Source organism: Typopeltis vanoorti, chromosome 8 (genome assembly GCF_054136105.1).
Source record: "Typopeltis vanoorti isolate ZY-2024b chromosome 8, IOZ_Tvanoo_1.0, whole genome shotgun sequence".
Lineage (NCBI taxonomy): Eukaryota > Metazoa > Arthropoda > Arachnida > Uropygi > Thelyphonidae > Typopeltis > Typopeltis vanoorti.
Genome location: NC_143556.1, coordinates 151,639,241 through 151,657,807, shown reverse-complemented (window position 1 = coordinate 151,657,807; position 18,567 = coordinate 151,639,241). Strand labels below are relative to the sequence as shown.

General features: G+C 36.5%; 2 protein-coding genes across 2 annotated transcripts in view; one reads left to right on the top strand and one right to left on the bottom strand.

Moving 5' to 3' along the window:
- Thor (eukaryotic translation initiation factor 4E binding protein thor) overlaps window positions 1-14,859 on the bottom strand; it is a 63,757-nt gene extending 48,898 nt beyond the window's left edge. Inside the window, exon 1 of the mRNA XM_090396370.1 lies at window positions 14,584-14,859. Within this exon, the coding sequence (XP_090252496.1) occupies window positions 14,584-14,713 (130 nt within the window). The 5' untranslated portion in view covers window positions 14,714-14,859. The remainder of the gene's footprint in view (window positions 1-14,583) is intronic.
- Window positions 14,860-14,908: 49 nt separating this feature from the next.
- Window positions 14,909-18,567, top strand: part of LOC150104433 (alpha-2-macroglobulin receptor-associated protein-like) — a 211,220-nt gene continuing 207,561 nt past the window's right edge. The window contains exon 1 of the mRNA XM_090396367.1: window positions 14,909-15,218. Coding sequence (XP_090252493.1) covers window positions 15,051-15,218 — 168 coding nt within the window. The 5' untranslated portion in view covers window positions 14,909-15,050. The remainder of the gene's footprint in view (window positions 15,219-18,567) is intronic.

Genomic DNA, 18,567 nt, shown 5'->3' with positions numbered 1-18,567 from the left:
CCTTTACAATAGTACTTCATGCATAAGATAGTATACAAACATAATGAAAATGCATAAAATCTTACATAAAAAAGAATAAACACAATAAATAGATAAAATATTGACGAAAATTGATCACCTCTTTATTTTTGAGTATTGTACATATCGTTGATTTCACCATACCAAACTGCATAGCAAGATCCAAGACATGAACGCCATTTTCGTGTTTGGATATAATTTCTTTTTTTTTTCATTTCTATCATGGTGGTTCTAACAACTTTTCTTTTTGCTTTGCTGCTATCACTATTCTTCTGCGGCCCCATGGTGGCTTAATTAATAATAATTTATGAAAAAAATATAACAACACACAAAGAAAACTCACTGCAAATTCGAGTAGGTGTCTGCACTGAACGAAGGCTGCCGTGTAACTGATGCTTTCCCGCCTTACAGCTCAGCACGCGGTTGCCGTTTGCCTGTTCGGGAACTGGATTGTTTGAGAACAGAGGCGTTCAACAACTGAGGTTCAACTGTATTTTATTAGCAACATTGATTACCCATCATCTCCAAAACTTTCTCTTCTTCTACATCTATGATCTTCAGTACATCCACATCTCAAAAGTGTCAATTCATCTATCTTGTGTATTGTGTTTCAATTTCATAAAGAAAAACAGGCTAAATAAAGTTTATTTAACCATTCCATTCTTAATCAAGTTTTTTTTCTTCTTCACGTTAGTGTGTTTTTAATTCTGTTACAGGTTGATTTTGTTATTATTCTAATCTCTCTCATGTGCATTTTCCATCCTCTGTAATAAAATATTGTAAATAAGTGTAACATTTGACTTGTTCTATAATTTGGTTTTCTACTTTGATTTTTAACTTTAGGGTATACTTTTCTCTGCTTACTATAATAAACATTCACTTTTTTGGAATTTAATGTAAGGTAATATCTTTTACTCTGTGTATTTATTTGCTCTTTTAATGTTTGCAAGTCTTCCTTGGTCGGAAATCAATACAGTACATCTGTATAGCAAAGATTATTTATGGAGATAGTTTTTGGTATTGAGGCCACATGTTCATTAAACAATAAAAAATAAAAGAGTAAAAAACCCGACAAGTTTCGTTCGTCGTAAGACTTACATCATAAGGGGTAATGGTGTATAAAAGTGTAACACAACGACTAAAGATTAATTGATAATTAATAGTCCATTACATGTGTTTTTAGACTTCACAACTGTTCATTAATTGAGAACCCAAATACAAAATAATGCATTCGTTACTGTATGCTTGTTGGAACTGGCATTGTTTGGTTGTGTTGAACTTTTATATACCATTACCCCTACGAACAGAACTTGATGGGTTTTTTTACTCTTTTATTTTTTATTGTTTAATAAAAATGTGGCCTCAATACCGAAAACTATCTCCAGAACTGCTAACCCCCAGAAACCTTCGCTTACATAAAGATTATTTATGTTCCTTCCTCCTATTTTCACACACTACAATTATTTAAGTATAATTTATTACATGACTTTCATTGGTCTGTACTTTTTTTACATTCAACTTTCCCAGTCTTTTGTGCAATTATATAAGTCAAGTGGATATTAATTCCAACATTATTTCAAAGCCGAATTCAGAAACTATGACAGTTTCGTAAGATAAGTTGACCAGAGAGCTTACGGGAATACATTCCCAGGCATTCACGAGTTGCCTTACTATGGACCATATAGAAGACATAGACACTACTCAAGCATCTATATATTCACCTTTTATTGGTCCATTTTGTTAAGGTTTCACTGACCTGACAGCCATTTCGAACTGGCTGATTCTCCTCAGAGATCAGGAAGAAACCTTAAGAGAGCAAAAACTCTCATTCAGTACTAAGGAACTTGGAATGTTAGAGAGATGTATTTTTCATAAGCGAACACTCAGTTGGTGTGTAAAAGTAATTACTAAAATAAGGAGCCAAAAGGCTTCAGTTCGGCGATGCAAAATTATATGTGACTTATAATTTTACATTGCCAAACTGAAGCCTTTTGGCTCTTTATTTAAATAATTACTTTTTTGGAATGTTTATAAAGGCAGAATTCATGAGTTCATCAGGAATATATCCATTTTCATACATAAATTAAACTTGCTAAAAATTTAAGTGGAAGCAAATAAAGTTCGTGTGTGAAGCATGTATCTTCATGACTAGACTATTTGTATATAGAGGCTGATGACTTCAAATCAATTGCTTTAGTGTCCTATAAATGCAAGTTGCTATGCTTTGGGGTGTAAAGACATAGGCTACATACTATACTGATGTAGCTGAAAAATATCAAGTCCAATGAAAATGTTGTAAAAATAACTTGTTTGTCTCTGTATATTTTGTACTAGATATTTTTGTAAATAACCCTTTGGAAATTAACTGTATATACTCCTTTAATAAGAATATGTTAGTGTGTTAAAAACAAAGGCAATTTTGCCACCGGGTGGCTTTGGCAGTTAAGAGAGGTGAAAGGGTGGATGACATGATTGTGATGGTGGGAACAAATGACTTGAGTGGTGGTGTAAATAGGGCAGCAAGAGATACGAGATTCTTGCTTGAGGTGGTATGAAAGAAGACACAGAGAGGAAAGATAGTGTGTGTGTGTGTGTGTGTTGCCTAGGTATGATAATGACGAACTGAGCAGAAGTGCGGTAATATTGAATGACATAATAGCTAGAATGTGTGATAAGAGAGGACTGGAATATGTGGATGCTTGGAGTGCGTTTGAGGACAGAGAGGAATTGTACGCAAGAGACCACTTACATTTGAATGAGGAACAATGTAGCCATCTGGAGAGATTGCTGTTCTGAAAAAGTCAGTGTGTCTCAGGGAGGATGGCAGCAGGGGTATCCTCTTGTGGGAATGGGTACTTGGGAGAAGGGGGGGGGGGACGATATCAGGAACACTGAGCTCAGTGGAGTCTAGAGGGGATAATGCTGGGTATAGAAACAACAGCATTTATATGCTATATAGTAATGCCAGGAGTATCCGGAATAAGGGAGAGGAATTGGTGGCGCAGATAGCATCAGCCTGGCCAAAAATTATTGGGATCACTGAGACGTGGTTGACAGAAGAGGATATAATAATAGGAATAGAAGTCGTTGGGTACAGCATTTTTCGGCCGGATAGGAAAGGAAAGCGTGGTGGTGGAGTACTGCTTATGATAAGTGATGACCTATGTCCTCTAAAAGTGGAGACTTTGGAAGGCAGTGACACTAATGATTTTGAAAGCATATGGTGTGAGGTAGAAGTGGGCAAGACAGGATATTTAGTGGGGTGTTGCTACAGACCCAGGAGTACAGAGGGTGGGGACCAGGAAATGTTTAGACAGTTGGGTTTGGCAAGTGCAAGAAGAATGATTGTTATGGGAGAATTTAACTACAGTAGTATAAACTGGGAGAGGAAGATGCATGTAGCAATAAGGATATGGAATTTCTAGAATTCTTGAGGGGAAAATGTCTTAGGCAACATATAATAGAGGGAACAAGAGGTTTAAGAGTTTTGGATTTGGATATAGCATCAGAAGAGTTGATAATAACTGAGATGACATCTCTCCCACCAGTTGGAGAGAGTGACCATATGGTTTTGACTTGGAAAATGAATAGACATACAGGAGTCTCAAAGAGATGAGAACATATGTGGAATTATAAGGCAGGTGATTATAATAGTCTAAGGCATCAACTTGGGGAAGTTTCATGGAGGGAGGAATTGGAAAGCTGGGATATCATTAGTGCTTGGGAAATTATGAAAGAATATTTGTTAGCAGCAATGGTTAGTTGTATACCACGAGTGAACAAGAGGACACAATTTGGAGTAAAGTGGATGACAAACAATATTAAACAGGAATTGCATGCGAAAAAGAGCCCGTGGAAGAGATATAAGGAGACAGGAGAAGAGAAGATGCATGAAGAGTATAAGACACAGGCCAGAAGAGTGACTAGTATGGTAAGGAAGATGAAACTGGAATATGAGAGGAGATCAGCCCTAAGATCCAAAGAAAATCCTAGGGAATTTTTTAGATATGTGGGCAGTAGGAGGAGAAATGACTGTGGAAGAATGATATTGTAGGATAAAAATGGGAACAGAGTGACTGATGCAGAGAATATAGTAGAATTATTCAATGACCATTTTATTGGCGTATTTCATCCTGGAGGAGTCAGTTTTAATGCTAGAGGGATAGGGCAGGTTCGAGGTTTAGAGGTACAGGAGGAGAGTGTGTTTCAAATACTGAGTACTCTGGATGTCAGTAAAGCTGTAGGACCGGATGGTATTTCACCACGAGTTTTGAGAGAATGAGCTAGGGAACTGACAGTGCCTTTGACCTGGCTTTTCAATGAAAGTCTGGCTACTGGAAAAATGCCCATGGAATGGAAGGAAGATAGGATAGTGCCATTGCATAAGGGTGGTAGCAGACTGGAAGTGTCTAATTATAGACCAGTTTGTGTGTCATGAGTAGTTAGTAAGATCTTGGAGAAAGTAGTGAAGGACCGTATACAGCATTGGGCAGATGAGGGTAATGTTATCTGTGAGAGTCAACATGGATTTGTGAAGGGGCGCTCTTGTTTTAGCAATATGCCAACCTTTTATGATAAAGTTACAAGAGCATTAGATGAGGGAAAGGCATATACTGCCATTTTCTTAGACTTAGCGAAGGCATTTGACAGGGTGCCACATGATAAGCTGATATTTAATTTGCAGCACATGGGTCTGGATGTCCGATTGGTCAACTGGTTCAGGATTGGCTGTCTGATAAGTATCAGAGAGTTGTGTATGGTGGGGAAGTTTCAAGGAAGCAGAGGGTTACAAGTGGGGTCCCACAGGGCTCAGTGCTGGGACCTATATTGTTTAACCTTTATATCAATGACATTGTTAGTGTGATTGCAAGGGGATATTCAGATGTTTGCGGATGATGCGAAGCTGGGAAGGATTATTAGTAATAGTGCAGATGTGGTAGCCCTGAAAGTGAATTTGAATAAGCTAGATACGTGGGAAAATGAATGAGGGTGTCAGTTTAATGCAGCAAAATGTAAGGTCTTGAGGTTTGAGAAACATCGATGGGATGCTGCATACTCTATGGGAGGAGTTAAACTGGAGGAAGTAGGGGGGACAAGAGATCTGGGATTGATGATTGATAGAAACCCGAAATTTATGGGACATATTGCAAAGGTGGTGAAGGTAACACGGAGGATTGCTGCAATTATGAGAAGGACACTGATCTGCAGAGATATAACAGTTATCATTCCGTTGTATAAGACCCTGATCAGACCGCACTTGGACTATTGTTCTTAGATTTGGTCCCCAGGATTTGAAGGGGATAAATTAACTGTGGAAAGGGTACAAAGGTGGATAACAAAGATGGTGTCGGGACTGTACAATGATAGTTATGAGGATCGACTTAGGGAATGGGGACTGCAGAGTTTGGTGGATAGAAGAAGGAGAGGTGATATGACTGAGACTTTTAAGCTGTTGAGAGGTGGATACAGGGTTGACATTGGGGAGTTCTTTCGTGTGGTTGAACAGTGGGAAGGAGTGATGACAAGAGACCATCCCTGGAAGTTACGAAAGGAAACTGTGAGCAAGAGGGTGAGGAGTGTTTTTTTTGCATGGAGGGTGGTTGAACCATGGAATGCATTGCCTGATGGAGTGGTGAGAGTGAGAACGGTTAATGAGTTTAAGGAGTGGTATGATAGACTTTGTGTTTCTTAGGGGGAGACCCCCCCTTGTTGAGTCATGATAGACTTTGTGTTTCTTAGGAAGGACCTCCCACGATGAGTCTTTTGACTCCATGGAGGCCGGAATAATAATAATAACTGTAAGTAATAGATCTACATGGCGGCATAAGAAAGGTTGTTTATGAAATTTTTGTGTGTATGTGAAAGGCTTACAAGCTATGCACCTCCGAAGTCTGTCAGAAAGATTCAAACAACTTTCCGATTGCCAGCAACTTACAATCAAAAGCAAGCGGGCCGAACTTGAAACTTAAGATGAAAGAATCATGCTGAATTCTTCGGGGGTTACAAACTTCGTGCGAAGGATAATAAAAAGGGATTGAGCCAAGCATAAAGAGCTTCCCGGATCCAGAAGTAGCTAGAGAGAGTAGGCTACCCAGTTCCAGCCGCCACCGGAGATGAAGTTTTGAGTCACCAGAGAGCTTCCAATCATCCAGGCATTTCGGCGATCCCAAGCCAGAGGAGAAAAGCCGATATAAGTTCCCAAATCAGACAGTTGGCAGCAGTTTCAGTTTTTGGAAGAGCTTCCAGTCACCGAGAAGAGAAAAGGATCCCATTTGAGAGTCAAAAGAGAGTTGGCGGCAATTACAGTTTCTGAGAGGCAGGAGTTCAAGCTACTTGAGACGGCAGTCGTTCAGGCATTTTCGGCGAGCCAAAGCAGAGGAGAAAAGGCGAATTAAATCACCCAAAATTTATATAAAATAAGACCCAATGTATATACGATTTTGAAACACCTAAATGCAGATACCAAAGAAAACATAAAATTAAACACTGAATTGAAATTAGAAGAATTTCTAAATTACTACACAGAACTGTGGACAGACAAATATTTTAAAAAAGACAACTGGCAAACAATTAACGAAAATGAAAAGGAAATAACTGAAGAAGAACTAGAAATCAGCCTGAAAGAAAGAAGAAACGGAAAATCACCTGGAGAAGAAAAGCTAGGTGCAGAACTATATAAATATGCAGGAACAAGATTCAAAGGAAGACTCTTATTATTTTTAAATAAAATTTACTCAACTGGTATCCCCCCAATAGAATGGAAAAAAGCAATTGTGATTCCTATCTTTAAGAAAGGTAATAGAGATGACCCTAAAAACTATAGAGGTATCAGTATACTAAATTCATGTTACAAAATATACAGCAGAATCTTAAATAACAAACTAATGAAATATTCCGAAAACTTTATTCTAGAGGTACAAAATGGATTTAGAAAAGGACGATCATGTATAGACCCAGCCTTCTGCCTAAAATTAATAATAGAGAAAAGAAGAGAATATAATTTAGAAACACATATTGCATTTATTGACTTTGAAAAAGCATTTGACAAAGTTAAAAGAAACATATTATTTAACATATTAAAAGAAAGACAACTACCAAATAATATCCTAAAAGCTGTCACAAGTATATATGAAAATAATCAAATACAAATAAGATTAAATCATGAGCTATCATATACAAGAGAGATAAACCAAGGGGTCCGACAGGGATGTCCCCTCTCAGCAACTCTTTTAATATCTACTTAAATGAAATAATAATAAAATGGAGTAAAAATTTACATCAAGGAATTAAACTTTCACCTACAGTTAACTTAAACACTCTCCTCTTTGCAGACGACCAAATAATAATTACAAATTCTGAAGATAACTTACAGAAAGCTATTTAAAATCTAAATGAGATATCCAAAGATTATGGTGTGATAATATCAATGGAAAAATCAAAAACTATGGCCTTTAAAGGACAAGATCCAGCAAGAACTAAAATAGTATTAGATAACAAGATCTTAGAACAGGTGAATTCATTTAACTACCTAGGATGTATGATCACTTATGAAAATGAAAAAGATATAAACTTAAAATTGCAAAATATTTAAAAATAACAGGAGTAATTAACTCTATATTTAAACCAAACCTAGTTCAAAAACAAACCAGGCTAAAAGTATACAATACATTAGCCCTAATGGTCTTAATGTATGGAAGCGAAATCTGGACAATAAAACAAAAAGACAAACAACGATTAACAACAGCAGAAATGAAGTTTATGAGAAAAACTGCACAAAAGAAACGAAGATATTATGAAAGAATTAAACCAAGAACTAGTAATCGAAAAAATTAAAAAATATAAACATAGATGGATGGAACACGTTCAAAGAATGAAAACAGAAAGATTACCAAAACAAGCCTTAAAGTACAAGCCATTAGGAAAAAGAAAACCAGGACGTCCTCTTAAACGATGACTTCTAAGGCCGGAACAGGCCATACTAGGCCTAAATCCTTGATACGTATGATGATGATGAAATCACCCGAAGCAACTTCACTCGGAAGATTTTCTTTTTTGCCGTGGGAGAACAACCTTTTGCCGATCATAGTCCACAGCCCACCAATTTCCCGTTGAGATATGTTACTGAAGCCAGACATTCCTGAGGAAGCTCAAGATCTAAGATGAAAGAAATGCCATAAGATTGTAGTAAAAGACTTTTGACTGAATGTGCGATGCTGAGTCTTTTGTAAGTTAAAACCTTTTGTATATTCCCTCTCATAGTAGGTTGTAGATGGACTTTTAAGAGATTGTTCAATAGTAGTAAGAACTGTCATTAAGAGAATCGATTGGCATATTAGAAGTGGATATAAAATTTGTAAAGATAACTTAACAGAGAGTTAGCTAACCTCTTTGCAAGTGAACTAGAAGTTGAATTTGTAAGCAGAGAGTAAATAATATTGTGAGTTAAAGAAGTTAATTAGTATTAAAGTAAATAGGTTATAATTTATGCTAAAGATTTTATAAATGGATAGAAAAAGCAATCTCCATAATGTTTAAATTCATGTATATTTCATAGTAATGAAAATAAATTTTGTTCTTTTTGTTAACACATACAACTGCACTGTTCCTAAATAAATCGGACTTGTGAGTGTGAAACAAAGTGAGACAGCTGAAGCGTAAAGTTAAGTAAAAGAATAGACCACAACTGCATGTGTAAAGTTTTATTGAAGGAATTTGTGCTAGAGAGAGAAATCTGCTGGCTGTATTATTGAGGTTTAATTAAATGATATTAGTGGCGCAGTCTAAATGAAATAAATTTTCTAGTATTTCAGGCATAAGACTTGTAGTACAAAGGGTAGATAAACATAGTACGTAATAATAGTAAGAAACAGCAATCGTTTACAATGGCACAGATTTAGTAAATACACATAAAATAGCAAGATAAAACCTTTAGTTTACATAGCTGTGCTTCATGAAGTGGATGAAATTTGGGATCTTTGGGTGTTGACAGACAGTGGACTAAAGCTTCAAGGGCACATTGCAAGTGCTGTGAAGACTTCAAATTTTGTTTCTGCTGTGATGAGAAGGTGGTGGTGCCTGTATATAGGACATTGGTCAAACCATACATGGACTACCGTGCTCAAATTTGGTTGCCTAGTTTTCACTGTGATGTGGAAACACTAGAGAGGATTGAAGGATGAATGACCGAAGTGATATTTCGACTCTGAAATGTTGGTTATGCAAAGTGGTTGAGGGAATCTAGATTACAGAGTTTGGCAGATAAGAGGATATATAACAGAGACCAAGTTAGTAACGAGATTTTACCAGAATAATATAGAAGGAATTATAAAAAAGTAGATGGTAAGAACAAAAGGTCATCTCTGGAAGTCATAAAATAATGTGGTGGAGAAGTGTGTGAAATAGATTTTTTCGCATGGAAAGTTGTTGGTAAGTAGAATGCATTGTGAATGCAGTGGCTTTTTGGCTCCCACTGATGAGATCACAATAATTTCATGGTTCAATATGAGAGACATGTTGCTGGTTAAGTGGGCCTCCCATGATAATTCTACCTACTCTATGGAGGTTACTGTAATAATAATAGTAAGAAAAGTGCAAGGCACACATCCTTTTGGACATGTGTAATTAATACATTAATACCAATCATGCTGTCAAGCATGAGTGTCTTCTGAAAGATTCATTACAGGAAAGAACTGAGGGAAAGCCGAAGAATGGATAATGACACTCATTGTTCAAAAGAAAGGATTGGCTTGTCCCAAACTATTGTTCAGATCTAGAGACATCTTCAACCTCTATTGTAGTCTCATCAGTTGGAGCTAGATCCAGAAGAGATCCCAAGGTTGAATTCATGCAGAGGTCATATATTTCCCGTATATGAGGGTGGTTGAAAAGGTCTTGGCCTCGACCATAGATGGCTACACTATCAGCAAGATTTTTTTTTTTTCTAAGTTGGTACATCTGTCATAAGCACTCATGTGAAATTGCAAGTACTTCGATCAAGTAGTTTGTTTTATACAGCTGTCTAAGCAAAAGTGTTGATGGATAAAATTGAGTATTGTGTAGTTATAAAATTCTTTGTAAAATAAGGTTTAACGTCAAAAGAAATTCATTCAAAGAATTTTTATAAAAGTTTATGGACACTCTTCTCCTTCATTTTCGACAATTAAGAAATGGGCTGCCGAGTTTAAACATCACCATACCAGCCTTGAAGAGGATCCATGTGAAGGACATCCAAAAATTGTAACACCACCAGAAATCATTGATCAAGTGCATGATATGGTATTGGATGACCAGCGAGTCAAAGTGAGTGAAACTGCAGAGACTATAGGCATTTTAAAAGAACATGTAGGATATATTTTGTATGAAGAATTGCAAATGAAAAAGAAGCTTTGCGCAAGATGGGTGCCGTGCTTGCTCAGAGCATGTCAAAAACACACTCGCATGAAAATCTCTGAATAGTCCTCGGAGCATTTTAACAAGAATAAAGCTGATTTTGTGCATTGATTTATTAGTATGGACGAGACATGGATTCACCATTGCACACCAGAATCCAAACAGCAGTCAAAACAGTGGACAGAAGCCGGCTGTTCAGCGCTAAAGAAGACAAAGTCGGTTCCATCAGCAGGAAAGGTCATGGCATCAGTATTTTGGGATGCTAAAGGCATTTCGTTTATATCTTGAAAAGGATAAAACAATAACTGGTTAATATTATTCTGATCTTTTAACCAAGTCTTTTGTCAAGAATTTTTTCGTGAGAAAAGACCCGGTTTGCAGAAAAAAATCACTTTTTATCAGGACAATGCATCTGCACACAAAGGTGTTTTGGCAATGGGAAAATTAAGGGATCTGCACTATGAATTGTTGGAACATCCACCTATACCCCAGATTTGGCTCCCTCTGACTTCTATTTCTTCCCAAAACAAACTCTTCCTTGCCGGTCAGCATTTTTCTTTGAATCAAGAGGTGATTGCAGTTGTAGAAGGTTATTTTGCAGATCTTACTGAGAACCACTACAGAGATGGGATAATGGTATTGGAGCATCGCTGGAATAAATGTATTAGTCTTAAGGGAGATTACGTTGAAAAATAAAAATAATTTCAAAATTATAAATTCATTTTTTCATTGTTAGGCGAGAACTTTTAACCATCCTCGTTCAAGTAGAGGAAATGTGTTTATGTGGAACCTACACACAGACAGTAAACAAGACAGATGAACTCACTTAGTTACAAATCAAACTACATTACAAATAATACAAGTAGTCTAGTTCTGTAGATAACTCATGTGCAAACTTTGCTACACTTGGATAAAAGGATTACACAAGAATATAATTTCTTGGCAAGTTCAATTTAATTTACAACCAAGTGAAAACGCGTTCTAGAACTAGTCTAACCAGAACATTTTAATAATAAGATATTACACCTTTTCACTACTTGTATATGGGAAATGGAGGAAGAGAAGAACTAAAAAAAGGTTCAAGTGCTTTTTAATTTAATAAATGCTTGAAGAAATCTAAAATCCCAGATGACTGGAACAAAGCACAAACATTCTTAATATACAAAAAAGGGGATCATACAGATCTACAAACTAATCAGCCTGTTTTTACATATGTATAAATTATTCCCCAAAATACTAGCCAATAGGATGAAAAACAAACTAGAGTTCTCACCAACAAAAAACCAAGCAGATTCAGAAGTGGATATTTATCTAATAACAATCCCCAAACTATTAACCAGATAATAGAAAAAACAAATGAAGACAATATACCACTTTTTATGGCGTTTATCAATAAATGCCATACTAATACAACATATATATATATCTGAATGCAACAAGTAATATACAATTAAATAATCTAATAGCAAAAATTAAAATAGACAGGGAGATACAACGTCACCAATAATATTCAGTGCTTGCCTATATAAAATATTTAAAAATTTTAACTGGAAAAAAAAAAAGGTATCAGAATAAACCAAAAGATAGAAATAAATGACAAAGAAATAGAAAATGTAACTAAATTCAAATATATAGGTCAAATAATTAACATAGATTGAAATTGGGAATAAAGAATAAACTAAGGATGGAGACAATTTGGAAAATACAATACAATTTTTAAAGAAAACAACATATCTGTCTAAAAAGAAAAGCATATGAACAATGCATCATACCAGCTATGACATATGGAGCATCACAAGAAGACTGAAAAATAAATAAATTAGGAGCCGCACAGAAAAACATGGAAAGATCATGAAAAGAATAGATAAAGTAAAAAACATAGATATCGGGGGGGGGGGGGGGATAGGAAAGTCTTCATTAAGAAATGAAAAAAAAATGGAGATGAGGAAAACATCTTGCAAGACAGGTGGACAACCTGTCTCCCTGTCTTGGAAAATAGGGAGACACTGGACAAAAATTTGTACAGAATGGCAAGTACAAGAAGACCTGGAACACTATCAGCAAGGTATGGAGAAATGACTTGAACTTATGGGCTAGTGACAGAGAAATGTGGAAAAATATGGAGGAGATCATCTGCTAGGATAAGGATTGATTATGATGATGATATGGGAAATATATGACTTCTTCATTACTTCAACCCTGGTATCTCTTCTGGGTCTGGCTCTCACCGATGGTAGCTTGCTTCCAAGGGAGCATAGAGAGTGATGAGTATAGTAGTGATCCTTGAGGGGGTCACTTGGTGAGATTTAGAGTGATCTTGCAGATCACTCATAACATTATGCATGTCTGAAAGGATGTACACTTTATATTATGAGATACTAAGGCAGTTAACACGTTCGCTGCCACGCTAATTCGGCATAGTTTGTTCCCGTACGCCAAGCAATTTCACTTTTTCAAGGTCAGTACGGGTAATCTTGTTGCCGGTGGTAAGCGTCATACGAGTATACTTGTAGCTGGCTTGTGCGGAGCACATACCATCTATGAGTATACACAGTTTTGCTGCTAGCTCCACAAACCAAGCATTTTCACTTCTTCAAGGTCATTACAGGTAATCTCATTGCCGACAGCAAGCGTCATGCGAGTATACTCGTAGCTGGCTTGTGTGGCTCATATACCAACTACGAGTATACTCGTAGTTGGCAGCGAACGTGTTAATGTAAAGTCATTAGTCTCTACCTCATGTGCAAAATTTGTTTGCTTACACCTGAATAAAGATTAAACAACAATACAATTCCATTGCAACTTTAATTTAATTTATAACCATGTGAATTTTTTTTTTTTTTTTTTTAATAATTGAATTGCTGGCGTGGGTGGTGAATGCCAAATGATTAAGGCTTAACATTTTGTTTCAGTCTACTAGAATTTGGCCCCAACAATAAGTCTTGATTTCATGGAGACACAGACATCATACTGTCTATTCTATAAAACCCCTTTACCAACATAATGTTTCTATCATATTCCCTCTTTTCTACATATCAACCAATTTTTGAAACCTGCATAACTTCAATCTATCTTCATAGGAAGCATTTTACAGACTTGGTATTATCTTGGTCCTTCATCTAAATCCTTTACCATTAGGAGAAAATAGAATACCAAGGAAAGAGTCTTGTGGCATGCCACAAGGCTAGTCTTGGGCTTCTACTGTTTAATTTAATTACAATTGGCATTTTATGTACACTGACAGGAGATATTCCATTCCATTGTTTGATGATGATGCAACATTCAGGAGAGTTTGAGGAAGCCAAGCAAATATTAATTCCCTATGGAAAGTTTTTTTTTTTTAACTTGGTTATAAAGTATATTATATTATACTTGAAAATATACTTTTCAAGTATAATATAATTAATATAATAATATAATTTTCAAGTATAATAAAATCATGTATAGTATAATATAATGATTATATTCTTGTTATAATCATTACCCAAGTGTAAGCAAACAAAGTTTGCACATGAAGTATCTTCAGGATGCAGTATACAGAAGCAGATGACTTCACATCCATTACATATTTCACAGGCATTACATATATGTGTTATTATCTTACTTACTGGAGTCCTGAAATAGCATGAAAAAACTGTTACATAACACCTTCCCACAGTTTATATGCTAGGTTCTTAAATTTTTGTGGGCAAGCCTACTAAAAGTAAACAAACAAAAAAAGTGCAAATACACATTTGTTCGGACACCGGGTTTTTAAAACACACCAAGTTTTTATTGTACAATATTCCATGATTACAGAAGTTGGAAATCGAAAAAAAAATATTAAACTTAGTATATTTTAAGAACTCAAAAACTAAATTATACTTCCAAAGCTTAATTCCTCAGTTGGATACATCTCTTTATTTATCATTATTTACAACCTTTACAAACAAAATATTCAACGAAATGTCCTATTCCTAGAGACAACAGCACTTAAAATTAACAAATCACATGGTCGAGGGATTACCCATTCTGGCATGCAGGTATGTCATTATATTTCTATAGTTAAACAGAAATGGATAAACCTCGGTTTTTTTCAATTATATCTATCTAAAAAAATAAAAGAAAGAAAGTATTTTTTTTAACTTTCTTAAAACGTTATATAATAACACTAGCATACAATTAAGCACATTTTACCTCCAGGAGTAGTAGAAAAAAGCGTTCCTCCGGGTGTACAACTGTAGTCATCGGGCAATTCAGATGTATCTTTGATAATAACTCTTCTTCCTGGAATTTCCCTACTGTCACTGGTTTTTCGTTCTGCCATTAGAAAATGATGATAAATTATAAAGTAAAAATGTATACAATTTGAACACGTATACCTACTTGCAATGTGCTTTTACCATATGTCCAAAAACTCGTAACGCGAGAGGGCGAAATGATCGCATGCGTGAAAATGAATAGTTGCTCTTTCGTAGTGTGAGTATTAGATCGGTGTTCAATTGTTTGTTGTTATTGAATTAATTGGAATGTGGGAGCAACATTCGACTCGAAATGTTTCTTAGTTATTTTACATAGCGTATGCAGCAGTAAAAAGTGGTCTATTAAATAGTGTAATTATAGCATATCACAATTATTATATCTAAATTTACAATTTTCCAAACATGCCAATTTCACGTGTTATTTTGATATTCTCATTGGTCTGTGGCTGTGCTTCAGTAAGTAAATATTCTAAAGAAGTTAATCCTTCAGTAGATTCAAAAACTTTTCGCAGTGTGCAAAAACCTTTCAGAATGCAGAAGGTTAATTTGGTATGGGAAAAGGCACAAAAGGTAGGCAGTATGTTTTGATATTTTACGATTACATTGTATTTTGAACTGTTACGTAGCTTAAATGGCGAATTTTAGATGGGAGATGAGTTTCATCGCAGGGCGATGCTTATTGGAAGCCCGAATTAGCTTGAAAAAGTCATGTTTGGTCTCTAGAGTAGGGTTTCTGGACTATGTAAAAATAAATTAAAAATGCAAGCAATATATGAAATTGATAAAAATAGAAAAAAAATCCATAGCACACCACGGTACCAAGTATACTATAGGTTTGCAAATAACTTTCGTGGGTGGGAGCAACATTAAAAAAAAAAAGATTTGTCGCACAAAAAGGGTAAATACTTTTAGCGGTTTCGTTCATTATTTTTGGGCCTGAATGTATTGTTTTTGCATGTAAATTAATGAAAATTTTGACAAATCAAAATTTTTGATCCAAATTTGTTTTAGCGACTGGTACCCAAATGTGATAATCTTCTTTGATTGCCATCTCCTATCGGATGGCGGCGAACACCTTTGCAAATTCTGAGCGATCCTCAGCCACTCTGCACAGTTCCTCAGAGCTCATGCTAGTTCACTGTCCGATGTCTGCCAGCCAAGATTTTCTTCTTCCATTTATCTTCCTTTTTATAATCAATTGAAGTATCTTATATTTTGCATTACAAAATATGTGACCAAGATTATTATTATTATTAGGGGCAACTCCAAGGAGTCCTTAGACTCATTGAGGGAGGCCTAAACATCATGAAAAGAACAACTATTAACACCCACAACAGACTCAGGCAGCCTATTCCACTCATTCATCACTCTCCAAGTAAAAAACCTAGTTCTAATATCCTCACTAATCACACTCTTGCCCAGTTTCCATGCATGGCCCCTAGTACTCCCAATTCTAATATCCTCACTAATCACACTCTTGCCCAGTTTCCATGGATGGCCCCTAGTCCTCCCAACACCAGTCTTGTTCTGAAAAATATCCTCTGAATTAATCTTATAGAAACCCATCAGTAATTTGAATGTCTCAATCACATCACACCTTTTCTGCCTATCAACCAATTTCTGCAACCACAAATCTTCAACCTGTTCTCATAAGGTTCATTCCAGACCTGCTATCTTTTTGGTCACTCGTCTCTGCATCCTCTCCACCTCCTCCCCATCCAGAAGAAACCTTGGTGCCTTTATAAAGGCTCGATACAGAGGAACAATAACTTGCTTGTAATAGTATTCTTCAGTAACCAAGTGATTTGATGAGCTGATTTAGTCACTTTTGCAATATGCCCCTAAACTTCAACTCCCTATCCACCAATACTCCCAAATCCCTGGCCTCGTCAATCTCCTGGAGCACAGTTCCACCAATGTGATATACTGCTGCTAATCTTTTCACCCCAAAATGCATAACCGTACATTTTGCCGCATTAAATTGACATCCATTCGCCTTAGCCCAATCCTTCAAACTATCCAAATCATCCTGCAAAATTTTGACATCCTGTGCACTCACCATTGCTCTACCCAACTTCACATCATCAGCAAACAAATGAACAGTTCCTCTCAGATCCTTTCCTATATTGTTAATGAACAAATTGAACAGTAGTGGTTCAAGAACAGAACCCTGCGGCACACCTCTAGTCACAGGCCGTCTTTTGGACTCTACTCCTGAATAAACCACTCTCTGATATCTGTCCATCAACCACCCTCCTATCTATCTCACCAACCGTATATCCATCCCCATATGCTGCTGCACTTTACTGATTGGAGTTCCATGTGGCATCCTGTCAAAGGCCTTAGCAAGGTCCAGTAGAATCACTGTAAACCCATTACCCTCATCCATTCAAGCTGTCACTGTGTTATAAAACTTGAGCAAGTTACTGAGGCATGATCTACCCTTCACAAAACCATGCTGTTCCCCCGTACAGTATCCCATTTTCATCTATCCATTCCTGTATTTTTCACTTGACTATTTTCTCCAAAACCTTCACGACGACTCCTGATATGCTGATCGGTCGGTAATTTGCAACAGCAGTCTTGGAACCTCCTTTATGCAGTAGAACTATTTTCCCCTCTTTCCATCCCCTCGAGACTCAAATTAAACAAAATGGTCAAGGGCACTGACAGTTCTTTAGCCGCTTCACATAAGAACCGAGCTAGTATACCATCCAATCCCACAGATGTATTCACATTAAGGTTTTGTAATATACTATTCACCTCCATTTCAGTCACCTCAATTCCAGTGTAAGCTATTGGTTTTTTCATTCCTGCAATATCACCAACTGGATGATATACTCTTGCAAAGTGCTCACTCAGTAATTCCACTATTTCAACTGATTCAGTTACCTCCCTACCATCGGCATTCCTTATACATTTTTTCTTTTACTTGCAGCATATCAATAGAAACTGTTTGGGATTCTCTTTAGCTTGTATGGCTAATTTCCTTTCCTTTCCTTTCCTAATCCGCTTTTGCTTTTCTTACCACACTCGTTACCATTCTGGCCTGTGCTTTATACTGTTCATGGGCCTGCAGTCACCTTTTGCCTTAAATTCCCTCCACAGTTGTTTATTTTTTTGCAGCTCAAGCTTAATGGTGTTACTCATCCATTTAATCCCACTTGATTTATTATCCAGACTCTAGGTATACAGTCAGCCATTATCTCCTTCAAATGCTCCTTTATTGCTTCCCATGCACTATCAACCTCTAGCACTTGCAGTTTTACATGCCATGGCACTGAACCAAGCAATCTTCTAAGCTAGTCACACTTTCCAGGCCGGTAATTCCACATGGTATGTAGGTTTCCTTCTTTTTATGGTATCTGAAAGTTCCTGTGATTTCCCCATTTGTTTCAGTACCTCCCGATTGGACGTTTTTACTGTCCATGAGATTTTTAACATTTGTCTATATAACCACATCTCAAAGGCTTTAAGTTTTTTTTATTTTTATTGATGTCTTCAAGATTCAAGTTTCTGCACTGAACAGCAGTACAGACCATACATAGCATTTAATCATGTGTACTCTAAGCTCTAAATTCTAAGCTCTCTAAGTGGTGGAAATTGGAAGAGGAAGGTCCAAGGAATGAGTTTAAAGAAAAGATATTAGAAGGAATGAATATTAGAAAAATTGGAGAAGAGGTGCACGGTATAACATCAGGAAAGGGGCAGCCCGAGGATAAGGAAGCATGGTGGTGGAATGAGGAGGTGCAGTTGGAGATCAGGGAAAAGAAAGAGGCAAAGAAAAAATGGGACATGACTGGAACCAGTGCTGACAAGGAGGCATATAGATTAGTGAAGAAAAGTGCAAAGAGAGCTGTGGCAAGGGCAGTTGAAGAGGTTTATGAAGTACTGGAGAAAAACGGTGGTGAAGCTAAGT